A 22103-nucleotide genomic window follows, 5' to 3' on the forward strand; every position below is an offset into this window, starting at 1 on the left:
AGTTTTGGGAACTGGTATCTGTTTCTTGTCTGAAGAATTCATCAATCTATCCTGGAGGATAGATTGACCATCTTTAATAAGTCCAAGAATAGATACTAGCTGTCACTTCTCCCACTGAATTTAGAGGTAAAACTAGTGTTTAATCTAAGTCTTCTAAATCTATACCCTTTCCACTTTACTAATGAAGCCCATGGAAGAACCACTGGTAGTGTGTATATCTGAACCAATAAGAAAAGCTTCCTTCCTCTAATCCGGGTCTCTTAATTTAAGTGTCATAATGCACTATGATTCTCTCCTTTAAGTCTCTGATCTTCAGAAGTCTGTCACGGAGGCCAATGTGAATACTAGTAGAGTATAGGGCAGGGCATCTAGTGCATTTGAGGCAGTCAAGGTAACTCTCCCTCTTGAAGACTGAAGATCTGAACTTTGTGATAGTCCAATTCCTTCAGTATTTTTCATTGCAGCTGGGTTTGTCAAAGTAAAATAACATAATGACAATAGTTGGCATACTTTTGTCATGGTATTCAGGATAAGAAGTCCCCATGGCCTATCGTAGAGAGAACTACTAAAATTGAGTTCATGAGCCTGTAGAAAAGTGTCTCAGTTCCAAGAGTTCCCAAGAATTCACCAAAAGTAGCATTTGGACTCTAAGCAACTTGCCTGGCCACTTTCCATGAAGCTTTTGAGAAAACCATGATACAAGTTATTCAAGAGTTAGAGCTGACAAGCTGTTTTCTTGATGTCTGTTTGAGGTGAAACCCTCAGGAAATAAGATGATGCTGGCTACTCTGTACAGTTAACTTTTGTTAGCAGTGTAACCACTGGTTTCCTGGAATGTTAAGTTGCATCTTTGTTCCTCTACCTTCACTAGCTACTTTGTACAGGACACATTATGCAAGCTTCTCTATGCTTTAGATTTTCTGTACTTTACTATTCACTAGGAGAGTCCTCAGGGCTAGACATTGGGCATCATCTGGAAGATGGTCAGGGAAGGTGCTGTAGTTGGACTTTTTCTGTCCTGCCAGCTAGCTCCCAAACAACCACGTGGAGACTTTTTATTAATTATGAAATCTAGGCTAATAGCTTAGGCTTGTTTCTAACTACCTCTTATAATTTAAATTAACCCATATTTTCATTAATCTATGTCCTACCATGTGGCTTTTACCTCTATCCCATTTTGTGTGTCTGACTTGTTTTGCATCTGGCTGGCTTCTCAGCCCTTCTTTGTCCCAGCATCCTGTGTGCCTGGAAACTTTTCCAAGCTATTGGCTGTTCAGTTTTTTATTAAACCAGTCACAGTGAGATATCTTCACATAGTGTATAGGAATATTCCACAACAAGGTGGATCAAAATTTCTGAGAAAGGGTCATGGTGCTTCAGCAGCTGGATGCTTCATTCAGGTTACTCACTCATAAACCACTCATATAATAATATCCATTTCTCAGTGGGTGTTAGAGATTATAATTACCACTTGTGGAATGTTTTTAAGTTTCCAGAAGAAAGATGATACATCACAGCAAAGTATGATTCTACGAACTGTGATCTTCTTAAGCTTCCCCTGGGGCTAACCAACATAAAATTGCCATTCATGAAACTCAGCTATTGTAAAAAAAAGTATGGCTATTACCTGTAATGATTCTGATTAATGTTTAAGGTATCGGAGTGCTCATGAAAACAACAACAACTCTTAAATTGGTTGGAAGTAAAGATGGTAGACTAAGTCCTTTGTTATGAGCCTGTATTACTATTGGATTTGAAAAGCAAATAGAATCCTTTAAAAAGGTTGTCACTTAAAAGAACAACAGCTAGTAACAGCATTTTTTGAGCGTCTAACATATGGTAGGCTATGCATCATGCATGATCTCTCTGAACTTTCCTAACCAAGGTTGGAAAGTAGTTTTTTTCATCTTCGTTTTGCAGAGGACAAAATCTGAGCCCCCAAGATGTTAACTTGCCCAATAAGATGAACCTGGCAGTTCTAAATAGTATGGCTGGGAGTGGAAAAAGCCAGATTTGAAGCCACCACAAAGTCCAGACAGGAGCCAAGAAGACTCCGAACTAGATTAGGATAAGGATGAGTTCCACATCTCCAGTTTGGATATCCTGACGAATAGACATGCTGCCAATCACAGTGGGGACCCAGGATGGGAAAATGACTTTGGAGCAGGATAATGTGAGTTTGGAATAGTCAGGATTATCTGGGTACCCTAGGGGCATGGAAAGGAAGTTCATATGCAACCTGGATTTACTGGCAACTCAGGTGGGTGTAGCTCAAGATTCAGTCAATTTTGGGGAAACCTCCAGACCATAGTATGGGTCTGGGTGACAGGTGGCCAAGGGGACAGGTGTCTCAAATGATCTCACCATGGGACTTCTGTTTGGCGTTCCCTCTCCTTAAGGGCTTCCATCCAGTCAGCGCTCCCCACCTCTGAGGTTCTCCGTGCCTTCCCTCCTCTTTTTGTAGTCACTCTGCCCAGTAGGCCGGGATTGGGGAGCAAATATAACCACAGCCACCCAGCCTGTAACCTCCGGGTCTGGCGAGCTCGGGGACAAGGCTCAGAGCGCATGCGCATCCTAGCTACGGAAGCCGGAAGGAGTGTCTGAGGCGGTTGGTTGCTTGGGTTTCTGCTGGTGGCGGCGTTGGCGACGCGGCTGGTTTTGGCAGCATGAACCCGCTGTAAGGCGCAGGCTTCCCGGCGAGGGGGGCGGGGGAAGAGGAGGACGCCTCGGTGAAGTTCTCCGCCATGAACCTGAGGGGCCTCTTTCAGGACTTCAACCCGAGGTGAGGCGGTTATGTTGGCGGTGCAGACGGGGTCTTGGGTTCAGGCAGCGGCTGGGAGAGGAAAGGCGGCCGCGGTGTTGCAGCCTGAGGACCTAGGTACCGGCCCGAGGCTCCTCAGGGCTGCTAACTGCTCTCTGGAAAGCAGCAGTGTTGACCTCAGAGTTGGTTCACCCGCTTCTTCCTCCCTCACCAATTGGAACCAACTGGCTGTTGCCCAGGTTGCCCAGCTTGAAGCTGTGTTCTCCTGGAGGGAAGCCCATTGCTCTCCACTCGTCTTCTTTTCTTGGTATTCCAACTTCTCTGTCTGGATTTCTTTTTTCCCCTCACCGCTCTGCCTGTTCCTATTCTCATTGCCATCTCACTTGATCCCAACACCCACCCACCCCCAGCCACCTTTCCAGATGTTTCCTCTAGTTCCAGCCCTTGGGGTTTTCCTTGAATTTATGCCTGTCCGCCATTTCTCTGCTTATTTATTTAACTGATATCTGAGATATTGAATTTTTAGAGTCGTTGCCAGGGTATGGTCAATCTTACATAATACCTTTGGGGGTGAACTTGATCGTTTCCATAGGCATAGCCTTTGCTATAAGTTTATTTGCAAGAAGTAGATACTGCACTGCTTATTTCCCAGACTTGAAATACCTAATGGGCAGTGTGGAGAAAACATTGGCTAAAGTATAAATCCCTGTCCTTGCACTTGCCAAACTGTTGTAAAAAACAAAACAAACAAACAAAACCCCTGTTCCCTCTGCAGGCTGTGATCTCCTGAAACAGAAACCACTTCCTGGTTGTCCCCTTCCACAGCACCTCCCACCCACCCACCCCATCTGTCATATAGTAGACACTTATAAAACGTCTTTAGAAGTAAACTGAGTCAAGACCTAGATTGGAGCCCAGGACATAGTTAACTAGTGATTCTTTGCTCTTCTTTAATAAGCTGTGAGATGAGTTCACTTCACTGATCTCTTTAAGTCCATTACTATGTAAAAGGAGTATCTGTTCATTTATTTGTAAGTGGGAAGCCATGCACTCAAGTAAGCTAGTCCTGCTCTGTGTGCTAGGTCCTATGCTAGGTACTTAAGATGCTTGTCAGTCCTAGCCTGGAAGTAAAGGGAAGGTAGATAGATGATTTGCTGTATTGTGCATTCCTGAACTTTTCCAGCCCAGTGAAATCACTTTCTTGGCTGTTTGTTGGACATGAAAGGAACTGGAGAGAGGGGGAGAGAGGACTATTTGCAGTGCAGTCTCCTTGAGGGTGGTGACATTTTAAATTATAAAGCCACTGGTAGTGGCTGGGTGCTCTATTTGTCTTTGTGTTCATATTCTGCCCTTGATCTATGATCATCACTGTTGGCCTTGAAGGTATTCTGCAGAGAGGAGTTCATTTAGAGTAAGTATACTATAGTTTTTCCTCTGGTGCTCCTATGAGTTAGGGTTTGTCTATAGGAAAACTGATGGTACTGAAGCTAGACACATCTTGTGCATTTTTTTGTGTTTTGAATTGTTTTGTGTCCTTGGGAAACTCACTAATCTGTCAGTTTCATCTGTAGAATGAGTATAACTTTTCACAAGGCTATTGAACCTGAATTAATGGCTGATCGCAGTGTTACAAATAGAAAGTTCTTTTTTTATTACAGATCAGCTAGTCTAGAAGCTGCAAGGTGATGTTGCAAGTTACCTAGGAATTGTGAAAGCAAAATAGTGGTTCACTTATAATGAATGCCCTTAACCAGTTTTCCCTTTAGCATTTTTTCCCTCCAAATATAAGTTTAAAAATTATAATGAAATACTTTGAAGAGATTTATACTGATCATCAATACACTTGTTAGTGCTTGAATTCTAAGTGGAGTAAAATGCATCCCTCCCCCCAAATTTTAAAGGTCTCTTGTAGCCCACCATTGTCCTGACTCAATGCTATTAGTGGGAAGGAACAGTGTTACCTTAAAGATGTTTCAAGAATACAATGACCAGGTGATACTAACAAGTCAGAGTTTTCTAAGCTGGTGGTGTTTCATGTATTGTGGATGATCTAGTTTTTAACATTGTGTTTTAATCTTGCTCCATGCTGACAAAAGCCTTTCAGGTATATGGGGAGCAAAATGAGGGGAAACACTCTGTGCTAATAACCTCAGATCTTTATACTGCTTTCTTGTTCTCTGCCTCTAATTCTAAACCAATTCATGTATGTTCCTCCTACTCTAGGCCTTTATCATACCTCCTTATTTAATAGGAATGATTCCCTCTCTCCTTGATTTGATTAACTCCTATTTATCATTGAAATCTCTGCTTACTTAATAGTTGCTGAAGGATATTTTCCTGGCTTCTCCAACCTGGTCCACTACTCCTTGTTTGTGCAATCTCTGTAGAATACATAGGTTCCTGTAGAGCACTTACCTGTGCCCTTGCATTTGTCTTTGTTTATTTAATATTTCTCTTCCCTACTGAAATTCAAGCCATGTGGGGCCAAACCCATGACTTTATTGCTGTTGTTTATATGCATGAGCTAATCGCTGGCTCTGTAAGTATTTGTGAAATGAATGATAACTCACCATAGCCTGTAGGAAAAGTATAGAGCTGCTTCTTTCAATGACTGCTTTCCTGCTCATTGTATGGAGTATTTATTTTTCTTCTCTCTCTCTCTCTCTCTCTCTCTCTCTCTCTCTCTCTCTCTCTCTCTCTCTCTCTCTCTCTCCCCCTCCCTCCCTCCCTCCCTCCCTCCCTTCAGAGTGCAACTGTTCCATTGACAACATGGGAAAGACTTTAACAGTATAGGAAAATGTTCTCTGGAGATTATTTATGTATCACAGAAATAGCCACTGTTATGGTTTGATGGTTCCTACCTTTCAAGTCTTGGTCAGTGAGAATTTACTACAGTATTGTCAATTTTCTAGAAATAGTAGTAACAATGATTCAAAAGTGTTTAGCACCCAGCTGTGAAGGGCTGACACAGCTATTTCCTACTCCTCTACCTATTTCCTACTGCTACAGAACTGGTTGATCATGAAATTATTTTCATAATGGCCCTTTAGTTGCACAAGTTAAAATTCTTGAAACATACTATGTCTACCAAGAATCTTTCTTGACTGCCTAAAGCCTCTAACATCTTTACAGATTAAACAGACTATTAAAAGTGTACAGAAATGGAAAACTGATTCCAGAATGTCCCTGGGAGGTAGAGATTTGGGAGTATGTGGCTTTAAATGGGCAACCTGACTACATCACAAGTCCTCAGGGTTGTCTGCTCTTTTGGTAGAGCTGTTATTTGTTAGAGAAGGCCCTTCAGCCCTGGTAGCTATACAGCATTGGAAGGCTGTGAGAACTATGCTTGGCATACTGGTTCATCTGTAGTGGGCTCCTGATGGGAGTGAGGTATATCCTTTGGGTGTTCTAGACTGGAACAAAGACTGAAAAATGCCTTTGGGGGTGGGGGTGTTATATGGACATGTAATACTACTGAAGTAAATTATCTCTGCAAACTTATTGTATGCTTCATCTTCTAAAGCCATCCTTTAGGCTTTGTAAGTTGTCTTTTATCTGAAATCAGGAAAAAAAATGAATGTGGTTGTTGGTGACAGTTCACTAAAGGCTTCTGCAAGCACCAGGTGCTTACATGGTGTACAGACATACAGAGAGGCAACACACCCATTCATACAAAATAAAGTAAATTTTTAAAAAAGAATTGTTTAAAAATAAAGGGCAGTGTTGTATGATCACTGCAGATAATGTGTGCAGTGTTTTAAAAATACATGCTGTTGAGGTCAGTGTATAGTTCAGTGGTAGAGCTCTTGTCTAACATGTGTAGGGCTTTAGGCTTGATTCTTTCCAGCACTGTAGAAAAGTACATAGTGTTAGTTACTCCAAATAATCCTTACAGGTTGTATTTTTTAAAAGCAGGTCACCGATCTGTCAATATGAGTGTACTGTCTGTACTGGTAATGAATTACTGTCTGAATGACTGCACATCTGTTGTTGGGGTATATAAAGCCACTGGTAGAATATTGTTGTGACTTTTACTAATTAATAGTTGTTAATAAATGCTATGACTTATGAGCATCCACCATGTGCCAACACAGTATTAGCACTTTACTTTTCATGATAAAGACATATCATATCAGAAAACATATCAGAAGACATATCATGTCTTTCATGATAAAGACAAAACATATCAGAAAACAGCTTCATTTTATTTTATTTTCTAATTTTAATACATTTTTATTGACTGTGTGTGGGGGGTGCACATATGACATAGTGTGCATATGGAGGTCAGAGAACAGCTTGCAGGAGTCAGTTCTCTTCTTCCAGTGGGTCATGGGATTTGAAGTCATCAGGCCAGTGGCAAGTGCTTCTGTCTTTTGATTCATCTCTGGTCCAAAACAGTTTCATTTTAGAGAGTCTGGACTTCTCTAAAGTCAAACAGGCAATTATGAACCAAATTAGGATTCTAATCCAGGTCAGGTTTCTTCTGAAGCTTATTGTTCCACCCTACATGTCCCTTCTGTCTATAACAGAGTATGTCTCATGTACTGAGGGGCCATTTTGGCTAGTGTTTTGTAAACTTGGCATCAGCTAGAGTCATTTGGAAAGAGAGAACCTCATTTGAGAAAACACCCCCCAACACACACACACACACACACACACACACACACACACACACACACACCCCAGATTGGTCTGTGAACAAACCTGTGGGGCATTTTCTTGATTAACAATTGGTATAAGAGGACTCACCGCTCCTAGGCTGGTTGTCCTAGGTTCTGTAAGAAAGCATGTTGAGCAAGCCAGTAAGCAGCACCGTCTGTGGCCTCTGCATCAGCTTCTGCTTCTAGGTTATCTGTCTGATTGAGATCCTGCCCTGACTTCCTTAAGTGATGGACTGTTACCTAGAATTGTAAGATGAAAACCCTTTCCTCTCCAAGTTGCTTTTGGTCATGACGTTCTATTACAGCAAATGGACCTTTTATTTAGAAGTTGTAAAATGATTATACAAAGCATACCTTACATTGGTATTTATATATCCAAATAAACATCATTCAAAGAAGTTGGGAAAAGTAAAATATACCCATTCCACTGCTCGGATCCCTTGTTAATATTCTAGAATGGCCTTTAGAGTCAGTTTTACAAATCATTTAAGAAAATCTGTCTTGGTGCATTATAATAATCATTTTTGAATGAAAATAGTGCCACCAAGTTTGATCATATATCTTTTCACTAAATTTGGCTCTGGTTGAATTTTGGCAATTTCCAGAACTCAAATCCACTCTCAGCAAAAATTTGGCACTATTTATTATATTCAAAATAATGTACTTCAGGCTCTTAAGGCACTTTTGAGAGGAATGTTCTAAAGACGATTTGAGCAATGACATAGTAGAATTAATGCCTTTTCTCCAATGGAAATGGTCAAAGGATGTAAATACCATTTGCATGTATAATTTTTGGGTTTGAAAATATTGCCATTACTTGATAACTTACATACATAGTTTTTATTGTCTGTGGTTTCTTTGAGGGCCATGACTTTGAGGCACTGAATAAATGTGCTGAATGAGTACATGTTGAGTACAAACTGGCATAAACCATTGAAAAATTCTGTTGTAGGAAGGAAGCAGTATATTGGAGAAGTATTAGTTTCTTAGGACACTGGGAACAAAGTTTACTAATATTATGCTATGACTTTTCTGGTTGCTTTGCCTAGTGATGGATCATATGTGTATAAGGTGACTAAAATTTTCAGATAAAGGTCTTGTATTGAATTTTAGGTATAGATGCTGTATAACTGATAACATATGATTAGTCATGTCTGATAGTTAAACTATGATCCAGCAGTCAGGAAAATTAATACCATATAAGATTTTTACAACCTGTGTCATTAATAATACTACAGAAACAATATATTAAATATATTATTTGCACAATGTTTTCACTTACATTTATCTTAATGAATCAATGTGTAAGAAACCAGATGAGATAAATGGGAGATAAAAAAGTTGAGTGTTCATCTTCTCACTGGCCTGGACCTTTCTAATATTGTTTAAGAATGATTTTTTTCATCTGCATTTTTGTATATATTCTATTTATGTGCTCTTAAACATTTTTTATCTTAATAAAAATTTCCAGTAAAACATTTTTTGTTTAATCTAAGAGGTATAGTCCTTTTAATAGTTTGCGAAAATATCAATAGTTTGTCAGTTGGAGCCAGTCTCTCAAGTCATAAACAGGAATATGTCACCTAGAGTATGGTTTGTGTGTGTGTGTGTGTGTGTGTGTGTGTGTGTGTGTGTGTGTTACTTGCATCCATATATACCTGTATCCATACCCTATAGTTAAGCCAGGAGATTTCACTGGAGAAACTCATTGGTTCTAAAAAGAGTCCAGTTGCATCCTTTTAATTTTCAGAAAACAATATTTAAAACTTTTATAGTTAGAGTCAGCTCTTTGGTGTCTATTCATGAGCCTGAGCAGTAAGCTCCTTATACATTTCAAAAAAGACATTAGCTTTTATGGCCTGATCCATGATATACTGCCCAGTGGTAAGACACTAATGTTAGTAATTCAGATGTGGGTAATAACTCCATTTTAAAGGCATTTCTTTGGTTTGAATATAACACCAAACTTTTGCGTTTTGGAAACTTAATCCTCAAATTAATTTCCTTAAAACATTTATTTATGCTGGGCAGTGGTGGTGCATGCCTTTAATCCCAGCACTCAGGAGCCAGAGGCAGGTGGCACTCTGTGAGTTCCAGGATAGCCAGCATTGTTTCAACAGAGAAGCCCTGCCTGGAAAACCCAAAAGTTATTTATTTTATCTGTATAAGTATCTTACCTGCATGTATATCTATGCACCACATGCATGCAATACCCACACAGGACAGAAGAGGAAACTGGATTCCCTGGAACTGGAGTTATAGAAAGCTATTAATTGTTATGTGGATGCTGGGAACCAAAGGTGAGTCCTCTGTAAGAACAGAAAGTGTACTGAGCCATCTCTCTAGTCTTTTAAATTAAAACTTGGTGGCATTTAGAGGTAACTTGAGAGATTATTAGGATACCACATATTTTCATTTAAAAATGCCAGCTTCAGCAGTAGGAAAAACACAATAATTTCATTTTATCTTGATACTTGGGTATAAAACTAATTTAATACTTCATGTGATAAATTGGGAAGAACAGTAAGTCTGCAGTAGATTGATACAACAGTGAATGAATGGAGGAGAAAAACAGTGGCATGCCTGATTTTAAAGCTATTGTATGTATGAGATACTTCATTTAGAAGAACAACTAACAGATAAGAGTAATTATTTGTATTAGGGTTATTTGTATTAGAGTCTTTGGCAAACATTATCTTAAAAATGCTAGAGGTGTACCTGACATTTCAAAGAAAAACAATTTATGATAGTTTTAAAAATGGTAAACTCTGAATTTTTATAAGAAAATAAGGTATTTGTTAAAAGCTTGTAAACACTACCGTTGGCCTGAACAACTTCAGCATTTAAACCACTTGAGTGAAGTAGGTAGTTATAAGTGATGTGTTTGCTCTTGTATAGTGAAATATATACTGTAAAAAAAAAAATCTTCCTAACTTAGTGAACAGATATTTCCTATCAACCTTCATAGTATTGCACAGCTATACAGGAATTAAAGAGCTACTCAGCTCACAAGAAAGACCAATGCGTTTTAACATAGAAGAGTACAAAAAGTTCATTGATGAGATTTTAGACTTATTGAAGTTCACCTTCAAGAAACCACCACTGTGCCTGGAGAGATGGTTAAGTGATTAAGAGCACCTACTGCTTTTGTAGAGGACTGTATTTCATTTCCCAGTCCCCACATCAAGTGGCTCACAACTGCCTGTAACTTGAGTCCACAGAGTCTGATACCCTCTTCCAGCCTCCAAGGGCATCGCACTCATATTCACACAAACACACACACACACACACACACACACACACACACACACACACACGACACACATACACATAATTTAAAATAAATAAATGTTTTCAGAACAGAAAACTAACCACCATGCATTGAATTGCAGTATGCTCTTGAATTCCCACCATTATCTGAAGGAGCTATTAAAATACTCATTTATTGTCTAACTATGTATCTCTGGAAAGCCAGGTGTTCTTCATATACTTGAACTAAAACAATATACTATAATAGAATGAATGAAATGTGGACCTTATAATTTGGGTAACTACTGTGAAGCTAGACACTTCACATTTTATAAACCTATAGAATTGATGCTACATACTAAATATCTGAGGGTTGGAATGCAGTTTTGGAAATGAGTGGTTTTGGAGAATAAGATTTTTGTAAAATTGTAGTTATATCATATATAATGTGTTTACTATTGTTCTTTTAAAATAAAAACTTTTTTGGTCTCCAATTTACATTTAAGATTCACTCTTTTTTAAAGATTTGTTTTGTGCGTGTGTATGTGTTTATGGTGTTTTGTCTGTATGTAAATCTCCATATCAGAAGAGGGCATCTGATCCCATGGGACTACAATTATAGATGGTTGTGAGTTGCCATGTGGGTTCTGGGAACTGAACTCAGGACTCTAGAAAAGCAGCCAGTGTTCTTAACCACTGAGCCATCCCTCTAGCCCCAAGAGTCACTCTTTTTTTTTTCTTTCCATATCTTTTTCTTTTATATTTTTTCTTTATTATTATGTGTTTTAAATTTTACACATCAACCATGGGTTCCCCTGTCCTCCCCCCTCCCGCCCCCACCCCACCTTCCCCCAATCCCCTCCTGTCCATTACAATCTCCTCCAGGGCCAAGACTCCCCTGGGGATTCATTTAAACCTGGTGGATTCAGTACAGGTAGGTCCAGTCCCCTCCTTCTAGGCTGAGCAAAGTGTCCCTGTGTAAGCCCAAGGTTCCAAACAGCCAGCTCATGCACTAAGGACAGGTCCTGGTCCCACAGCCTGGGTGCCTCCCAAACAGATCAAGCTATTCAATGGTCTCACTTATCCATAGGGCCTGATCCAGCTGGGGGCTCCACAGCCTTTGGTTCATAATTCATGTGCTTCCATTTGTTTGGCTATTTGTCCCTGTGCTTTTTGCAATCTTGGATTCAACAATTGACGCTCTTGCAGACCCTCCTCTTTCTTGACAGTTGGACAACTGGAGATCCACCTGGGGCCTGGCTGAGGATCTCTGCATCCACTTCCATCAGTTATTGGATAAGAGTTCCAAGACGACTGTTAGGGTGTTTGGCCATCTGATCACCAGACTAGGTCAGATCAGGCTTTCTCTCCACCATTGCCAGCAGACTACAGAGGATATATCATTGTGGATTTCTGGGGACCTCTTGAGCACTCTGCCTATTCCTGTTCTCATGTGGTCTTCATTTATCATGGTCTGTTATTCCTCATTCTCCCTTTCTGTTCTTGATCCAGCTGGGATCTCCTGCTCCCCTAAGCTTTCTATCCCTCAAACCTTACTCCCACTGTGGTCCAGGTTGTTCATGTAGATCTCATCCATTCTCTGTCATTGGGTGCTCCTTGGGTCTTTCCTAGGGTCCCATTTTCTAGGTAGCCTCCCTGGAGTTGTGTAGCAGTCTAGTCATCTTTGTTTTACATCTAGTATCCTCCTATAAGTGAGTACATACCGTGTTTGTCCTTCTGAGTCTGGGTTACCTCACTCAGGATGATTTTTTCTAGATCCATCCATTTGCCTGCAAAACTCATGATGTCATTGTTTTTCTCTGCTGAGTAGTACTCCATTGTGTATATGTACCATATTTTCTTTATCTATTCTTCAGTTGAAGGGCATCTGGGTTGTTTCCAGGTTCTGGATATTACAAATAAAGCTGATACGAACATAGCTGAGCAAATGCCCTTGTGGTATGATTGAGCATTCCTTGGGTATATGCCCAAGAGTGCTATAGCTGGGTCTTGTGGGAGATGGATTCCCAATTTTCTACGAAAGCACCATATTGATTTCTAAAGTGGCTGTACAAGCTTGCATTCCCACCAGCAGTGGAGGAGAGTTCCCCTTGCTCCACATCCTCTCCAGCATAAGCTGTCTTCTGTGATTTTTTTGATCTTAGCCATTCTGACAGTCATTTTGATTTGCATTTCGCAGATAATTAGGGATGTTGAGCAATTCCTTAAATGTCTTTCAGCCATTTGAACTTCCTCTGTTTAGTTCTATAGCCCATTTCTTAATTGGACTGTTGGGCATTTTGATGTCTAATTTCTTGAGTTCTTTATATATTCTGGATATCAGCTCTCTGTCAGATGTGGGGTTGGTGAAGACCTTTTCCCATTCTGTAGGCTGTTACTTTGTCTTGTTGACTGTGTCCTTTGCTCTACAAAAGTTTCTCAGTTTCAACAGGTCCCATTGAATGATTGTTCCTCTCAGTGTCTGTGCTACTGGTGTTATATTTAGAAAGTGATCTCCAGTGCCAATGCATTCAAGAGTACTTCCTACTTTCTCTACTATCAGGTTCAGAGTGGCTGGATTTATGTTGAGGTCTTTGATCCACTTGGATTTAAGCTTTGTGCACGGTGACAGATATGGATCTATTTGCAGCCTTCTACACATTTACATCCAGTTATGCCAGCAACATTTGTTGAAGATGCTTTCTTTTTTCCATTGTACATGTTTGGCTTCTTTGTCAAAAATTATATGTTCCTAGGTGTGCGGGTTAATGTCAGGGTCTTCAATTCGATTCCATTGTTCCACATGCCAGTACCAAGCTGTTTTTATTACAGTAGCTCTATAGTAGAGCTTGAGGTTGGGAACGTGATGCCTCCAGAGGTTGTTTTATTGTACAGGATTCTTTTGTCTATCCTGGGTTTTTTGTTTTTCCATATGAAGTTGAGTATTATTCTTTCCAGATCTGTGAAGAATTGTGTTGGTAATTTGATGGGAATTGCGTTGAATGTGTAGATTGCTTTTGGTAAGATTGCCATTTTTACTATGTTAATCCTGCCTATCCATGAGCATGGGAGATCTTTCCATTTTCTGACATCTTCTTCAATTTCTTTTTTCAGCGACTTAAAGTTCTTGTCATATAGGGCCTTCACATGCTTAGTTAGCGTAACCCCAAGGTATTTTATATCATTTGTGGCTATTGTAAAGGGTGATGTATCTCTGATTTCCTTCTCAGCCTGTTTGTCTACTGTATATAGAAGGGCTACTGATTTTTTTGAGTTGATCTTGTATCCTGCAATGTTGCTGAAGGTTTTTATTAGCTGTATCAGTTCCTTGGTTGAATTTTTGGGGTCACTCATGTATACTAACATGTCATCTGCAAATAGGGAGAGCTTGACTTCTTCCTTTCCAATTTGTATCCCCTTAATCTCTTTATGTTGTCTTATAGCTCTGGCTAGAACTTCAAGTACTATATTGAATAAGTAGGGGGAGAGGGGACAGCCTTGCCTTGTTCCTGATTTTAGTGGTATTGCTTTGAGTTTCTCTCCATTTAATTTGATATTGGCTGTTGGCTTGCTGTAGATTGCCTTTATTATGTTTAGGTATCTTCCCTGTATTCCTGATCGCTCCAAGACCTTTATTATGAAGGGGTGTTGGATTTTGTCAAATGCCTTTTCTGCATCTAGTGAGATGATCATGTGGTTTTTTTCTTTGAGTTTGTTTATATGGTGTATTATGTTGACGGACTTTCATATGTTGAACCACCCTTGCATCCCTGGGATGAAGCCTACTTGATCATGGTGGATAATTGTTTTGATGTGTTCTTGGAGTCTGTTTGCCAGAATTTTATTGAGTATTTTTGCATCAGTGTTCATGAGGGAGATCAGTCTATAGTTCTCTTTCTTTGTTGCATCTTTGTTTGTTTTAGGAATCAGGGTAATTGTATCCTCATAGAAGGAGTTTGGTAATATACCTTCTGCTTCTATTGTGTGGAACAATTTTAAGAGTATTTGTATTAAGTCTTCTTTGAAGATCTGGTTGAATTCTGCAGTGAAACCATCAGGTCCAGGGCTTTTTTTGGTTGGGAGACTTTTAATGTCTGATTCTATTTCCTTAGGGGTTATTGGACTATTTAAATGGTTTCTCTGGTCTTGATTTAACTTAGGTATGTGGTACGTATCCAGAAAATTATCCATTTCTTTTAGATTTTCCAGTTTTGTGGATTAGAGGTTTTTGAAGTATGACCTGATGATTCTCTGGATTTCCTCGTTTTCTGTTGTTATGTCCCCCTTTACATTTCTGATTTTGTTAATTTGGATGCTCTCTCTCTGTCTTTTGGTTAGTTTGGATAAGGGCTTGTCTATCTTGTTCATCTTCTCAAAGAACCAACTCTTTGTTTCATTAATCCTTTGTATTGTTCTCTTTATTTCTATTTTATTGATTTCAGCTCTCAATTTGATAATTTCCTGGCGTCTGTTCCTCCTGGGAGAATTTGCTTCTTCCTGTTTAAGGGCTTTCAGGTGTGCTGTCAAGTCACTAGTGTGAGATTTCTCCAGCTTCTTTATGTGGGCATTCAGTGCTATGAATTTCCCTCTTAGCACTGCTTTCATAGTGTCCCATAAGTTTGGGTATGTGGTGTATCCATTTTCATTGATCTCTAGGAAGTCTTTAATTTCTTTCTTGATTTCTTCCTTAACCCATTGGTGATTCAGTTGAGCATTGTTCAGTTTCCATGAGATTGTAGGATTTCTGTAGTTTTTTTCTGTTGTTGAAATCTAACTTTAAACTATGGTGGTCTGATAGAACACAGGGGGTTATTCCAATTGTTTTGTATCTGTTGAGATTTGCTTTGTGGCCAAGTATGTGGTCGATTTTAGAGAAGGTTCCATGGGGTGCTGAGAAGAAGGTATATTCTTTTTTATTTGGGTGGAATGTTCTATAGATATCGGTTAAGTCCATTTGAGTCATAACATCAGTTAATCCATTATTTCTCTGTTAAGTTTCAATTTGGCCGATCTGTCCAGAGGTTAAAGTGGGGTGTTGAAGTCTCCCACTATTAATGTGTGGGGTTTTATATGTGATTTAAGCTTTAGTAATGTTTCATTTACATATGTGGGTGCCCTTGTGTTTGGGGCATAAATGTTCAGAATTGAGACTTCATCTTGGTGGATGTTTCCTGTGATCAGTATGTAATGTCCTTCATCATCTCTTTTTTTGATTTTAGTTTGAAGTCTATTTTGCTGGATATTAGGATGGCTACACCAGCTTGCTTCTTAAGACCATTTGATTGAAAAGTCTTTTCCCAGCCTTTTATTCTTAGGAGGTGTCTGTCTTTGAATTTGAGGTGTGTTTCTTGTATGCAGCAGAAAGATGTGTCCTATTTTCATATCCATTCTGTTAGTCTGTGTCTTTTTATAGGTGAATTAAGTCCATTGATATTAAGGGATATTAATGACCAGGATCGTTTGTTCCTGTTGTTATTTTTATTTTTTGGTGACTCTAGCCCCAAGAGTCACTCTTAAAGTTGGAAAGTCAATGTTTTTAAAAATTCTCACAGAATTGTGCATCATTCAGTACTTTGTAAAAATTGAGAATGTTTTTATTATTCACCTCATAATCATTAGCAGTCATTCACATTCCTCAGACTCAGAAACCATTATGAAGTATGTTGTTTGTATGAATTTGTTCTGTAAGCCTTCATACATGTATAGAGTATACTTTGTTCATATTCAGCCCTTTTATTGCCCTTTTTGCTGTCCCTTATTCTCCCTTTCCCATTTCATATGTCTTTCATGTTATTTCTCTTCAACTTTCCACTGACAGAAAACATATAACAGTTTTTTTTTTTTGGAGTCTTGCGTATTTCACCTAAAAGGATAATCTAAAATTCTATCAATTTTCTTACAAATGACATAGTTTTATTCTTCGTTGTGGCCAAATAAGACTGCATTGTGTATATATTCCACATTTTCTTTCTCTATTAATTCCCTTAATGGGTACCTTGGCTGATTCCATGATCTTGCTATTGTTAATACTGACTGCCACAATAAACTTGGTTCTTCAGCTATCTTATTAGAAGCTTATTTCATTTCTTTTGATTTTATATTCCATAGTACAGTTGGATCATATGGAAGTTCTATTTTTAAATATATTAATTTCCATAGTGGTTGGTCTTGTACATTCCCAATAGCAGTAAATAAGATCCCACTCACTGCATCCTAACCAGTATTTATTTTCATTTGTTTGAATTTGTTAGGGCTTTCTTGAAAATAACCATTCTGTCTGGAATGAGATAAAATCTCAATGTAGTTTTGATTTGCTTTTCTCCTTTATCATGTATTCATTGGCTACTTGTATTTCATTGTTTGAAATTATTGGTTCAGTTTATTGGTTCATGTATTAATTGACTTATATATTCCTAATATTTTGAGTTTTTATATATTCTGGACGTTAATACTAGAAGTTGAATAGCTGGCAAACATTTTCTCACATTTTGTAGGCTCTCTGTTCACTTAGTTATGTATCTCTTACTGTGCAAAAACTTTTAAATTTAAAGCAATCTTATTTTTCTATCCTTGTTATAACTTCCTAGACTATTGGATTCCTTTTCTGGAATTCATTGCTTCTGACTACATCTTGAACTGTTCCATATGTTTTAATTTATTAGTCTCGAAGTTTCAGATCTTTTGTTGAGGACTCAGCCATTTTAAGTTTATTTTTGTACAGGATGAGAGATATAGTTTCAGTTTTCTCCATATGGCTATCCAGTTTTCCTAGCACCATTTAACTGACTAGCTTTTTTTTTCACTCTGTTCCTCACCAATTTTATTTTTTTTAATCTTCATATTTGTGTTTTAATTTTACATATCAGCCATGGGTTCCCCGTCCTCCCCCTCCCACCACCGCCCCCCCCTGCCTTCCCCCTAGCCCCTCCCCCTCACATCTCCTCCAGGGCAAAGACTCCACTGGGGATTCAGCTCAAACTGGTAGATTCAGTACATGCAAGTCCAGGCCCCTCCTTCCAGGCTGAGCAAAGTGTCCCCAAATAAGCCCCAGGTTCCAAACAGCCAGGTCATGCACTAAGGACAGGTCCCAACCCCACTGCCTGGGTGTCTCCTAACAAGTTCAAGCTATTTAGTTGTCTCACTTATCCAGAGGGCCTGATCCAGTTAGGGGCTCCACAGCTTTTGGTTCATAATTCATGTGTTTCCATTAGTTTGGCTATTTGTCCCTGTGCTTTTTCCAATCTTGGTCTCAACACTTCTCGCTCATACAATCCCTCCTCTTTCTCACCAATTGGACTCCTGGAGCTCCACTTGGGGCCTGGCCGAAGATCTCTGCATCTACTTCCATCAGTCATTGGATGAGAGTTCTAGCACAACAGTTAAGGTGTTTGGCCATCTGATCACCAGACTAGGTCAGTTCAGGCTTTCTCTTGACCATTGCCAATGTTCTACAGTGGAGGTATCTTTGTGGATTTCTGGGGGCTCTGGCATTTTGCTTCTTCCTGTTCTCATGTGGTCTTCATTTATCATGGTCTGTTATTCCTTGTTCTCCCTTTCTGTTCTTGATCCAGCTGGGATCTCCTGCTCCCCTAAGCTCTCTTTCCCTCGAAACTTGCCCTTCATTACTCCCACTGTCATCCAGGTTGTTCATGTAGATCTCATCCATTTCTCTGCCATTGGGTGACCCCTGTGTCTTTCTTAGGGTCCTGTTTTTTAGGTAGCTTCCCTGGAGTTGTGAGTAGCAGTCTAGTCATCTTTGTTTTACATCTAGTATCCTACTATGAGTGACTACATACCACATTTGTCTTTTTGAGGCTGGGTTACCTCAAGATGATTTTTTCTAGATCCATCCATGTGCCTGCAAACCTCATGATGTCATTGATTTTCTCTGCTGAGTAGTACTCCATTGTGTATATGTACCACATTTTCTTTATCCATTCTTCTAACTGACTAGCTTTTATCCATTTCATGTATTTGGCATCTTGGTCAAGAATCAGATGGCCCTAGCTGCATGGACTTATACTGAGTCCTCTATTCTATTGCATTGGTCTACATGTCTGCTTTTATGCTAGGACTATGTTACGTTTGTTACATGTGGCTCTGTAATGTCATTTGAAGTGAGGTATTGTGGTACTTCAGCATTGCTAATATTGCCCTAAGATTTAGTTTGTATATTTAGGGCCTTTTCTGTTTCATATAAATGTTGGGGTTATTTCTTTTCTATTTCTGTGAGGAATGTCATTGGGATTTTTATGGGAATTGAGCATTGTATCTGGAGACTGCTTTCGGTAACATGGCCATTTTGACAATAGGAAATCTACCAATTCATAAATATTAGAGGTTTTTCCATCATCTAGTGTCAGTAAGTCACAAGAAAGAAACTGTCAATGTAGATGTAACCATCTTGTTAAATAAGAAACACAGAGCCAAATACAGAGTTTATAACCAAGAGGTCAGAGCAATAGCTGAGAGCTGAAAATCTTACCCTTCACTGCTATTGCTGTCTTTCCTCTCTGCAAGAGACCTACTTCTGTGTGTCCTGTGTTTTATATAGACTTTCTGTTCTGCTTTCTCATCGGTTGTACACCCAGCCACATGACTTCCTAGTCACTGCATGTCTGTACAGACCTCCAGGTCTTCTATGGTTGGTATTGAGATTAAAGGCGTGTGTAGCCATACTGGCTGTATCCTTGAACACACAGAGATCCGCCTAGCTCTGCCTCCCAAGGGCTGGGATTAAAGGCGTGCACCACCACCGCCCAGCTTCTGTTCTGGCTTTCTCAGACCCCAAGGCAACTTTATTAACATACAAATAAAATCACATTTCAGTACAAATAAAATATCACCATACTTACCCTTTTCTATTTTAATAAAAAGAAAAAAATGAAAAAAGTTATAACTAATATAAGAAAAACTATATACAAAAGTACAATATCTATATATACCACATATACAAGCAATAAATACCTAAACAATGTCTAGTCCATTTGCATTTGACAAATTCAGAGAAAATAATTCCATTATCTATTCTACTTTGGTAAGTCCAAAATGTACCTGATTCACTTTCTATCCTAACTTATATAATAACTAACAGAACAGTCTTATAACGTCTTTCAAATTTATACACTTACAGCTCTTAGTGAGTTTTTCTGAAATCCTTAACAAAGAAAATTATAACTATAATTAACTGATCTTCAACTCCCTCAGAGACCCAAGAAGGAAATAATACTACCTAAAAAATAAAAATAGGAAGTGCATACAAGCAGCTTCCAAAAAAAAAAAAAAAGTGAGTTGACATAAACAGCCAGCTGCCTGGACAGTCAGCTGAGGTTTCTCCACAGTGTTGGAGCATCATCTTTAGTGTATCTGACAGACTCATTTGTGAACTAGGATGTATACAAGGTCAACAGTTTGACCGCACATTTGGTGAGAGCAGTCCATGTACCAGAAACACCTGAATTCCCATTAGTGTCATGTCATGATTCAGGATTTTAAATCCTGGAATTTTTTTTTTTAATTCAGCTGTCCATTTTTCTTGACTGTGTATATGTGGCTTCATCTCGGCATCCCGTTCTTCTCCACATCCCTCTATTAAATGCCAGTCTACTGTTGAGAGGAGTGAGCTTAGTTATTCTTCAAGTATAACTGTTTCATGTGCTATTCCATTGCGCATCAGAAGCCATCGGCCCACTCCCTGTTCAGCTGCCTTTGAAGAAAAGGGCACAGTACCTTTTCCAGATTGCAAAGGCCACTCACTTCAAGGATGGTGCCATATTGTCCTGGCTTCAGAAGATGCCTTTTGTTAAAGCCACAACCACACTTGTTTTGGCAAGAATCGGTAGTCCTTTGTTTCATGTCCTGTCTGTCAGAATGATTCGAGGATACTTTGTTGTCCAGTGGCTAACTTCTGCCACAATGAAATTTAACTCCATATGCAGTTTCTTCAATGCCCATATTTTCTCCGAAGTAGATTGGTACTGTCAGGAGCCGACATGTCTCATAGTCATAGCAAAAAAGAAAAATTCCTAAGTTACTAAAACATTTTAAATGCCATCTTCTGTAGATCTCTGAAGGGTTTGAAGATGACCTGTCTATCTAAATTATATCTGTTCCATCTTGAAAATACACCTAAAATGGCTACAAGTTCAATTATAATGTCTAACTACTAACTTTCATTTCTATATATCCTAATACTTGGTAATAATAACATTCAAGGATTAGCAAATTGCATTACATTGTTAAATGAATGGTATAAGTACAGTATCTCGAGCAAGATTAGAAATATATGTATGGCATATTCTAACAATCTCTCTCTCTCTCTCTCTCTCTCTCTCTCTCTCTATATATATATATATATATATATATATATATAATTTGTATACAATATAAAACAATCCAATCCAATGTAAATTATTTAAAACTAGTAATTGTCTTTTTCTTTTTTCTCCATTTTTTTTAAAACAAGAACCTTAAATCTCCTTTGCCTAGCCCTTTTCCTAACCCTTAACAACAACTTGTAACCAACCCAACTAAACAATGAAAAATATCCCAGACCCAAAACCCATAAAAAGACCCAAAAACCACCCGCTCCACACCTCCCCTTTTAGAATGTGGGTGTCATATTCTTAAAATTGTTTCCTGCTGGGTATGGGCGAAGGTATCTTTATTCTGAAAAGAAAATTTTTGGGTTAATTGTCAAAGTCTAGGAAAGGCAACTATATTCTTTGTTATCCATAATTTCAAAGTTCATGGTTTATCTCATTATGCAGGGTTTTCTCATTATGCAGTGGCAGGACAAATGATACAGGACTTGACAATTAACTCCCCCCCCAAAAAAAGTGTGCAGGGATCCATGACCACGCCTAACAGTGACTTTGAAATTTTCAGAAAAATGACAGGATCCCACAATGACGATTCCACATGGACTATGATAAAGCCATTAAACTGATTAACACCACCAAAAGTTTGGACTACAAACTACTCAGGACAATTTTGAGATGGCTAGCTGAGATGATCCAGCCTAACAGACTACTTGAACAAGGACTTGAAACAAGCCCTGCACTTTCTCATTATGTAGCGGCTGGACAAATGATACAGGACTTGACAATTAACTCAAAAATAGAGTTTTTGTTTAAAAAGGAAAAAAGGAGAATATAGATATGAGGTAGATCACTGAATCTACCCTGAGAAAAAAAAGATAAAGAAATAATAGAATAAATGGGTAGATCATTGAATCTACACTAAAAAGAAAAAGGGAAAGATATAAAAATGACAAAAGGTAGATTATTAAAACTTTTATGAAATGAATAAAGAGAAAATATGGATATAAGATAAAAAGGGAGATTATGGAATCTACTTTTAAAAAAAGGAACTACTTGTTTTAAATAGGATAAGTACTGAAAATTTTTTTGCCTGAGTTTATCAAATGTTAC

At 38.7% G+C, this 22103-nt stretch overlaps 1 protein-coding gene across 1 annotated transcript in view; it reads left to right on the forward strand.

Annotated features, from left to right (window-relative positions):
* The first annotated feature begins 2599 nt into the window (after positions 1–2599).
* The window catches only part of Tmem185a (transmembrane protein 185A), a 34237-nt gene continuing 14733 nt past the window's right edge, over positions 2600–22103 (forward strand). Inside the window, exon 1 of the mRNA XM_036174576.1 lies at positions 2600–2782. Within this exon, the coding sequence (XP_036030469.1) occupies positions 2745–2782 (38 nt within the window). The 5' untranslated portion in view covers positions 2600–2744. The remainder of the gene's footprint in view (positions 2783–22103) is intronic.

Source organism: Onychomys torridus, chromosome X (genome assembly GCF_903995425.1).
Source record: "Onychomys torridus chromosome X, mOncTor1.1, whole genome shotgun sequence".
NCBI classification, from domain to species: Eukaryota; Metazoa; Chordata; class Mammalia; order Rodentia; family Cricetidae; genus Onychomys; species Onychomys torridus.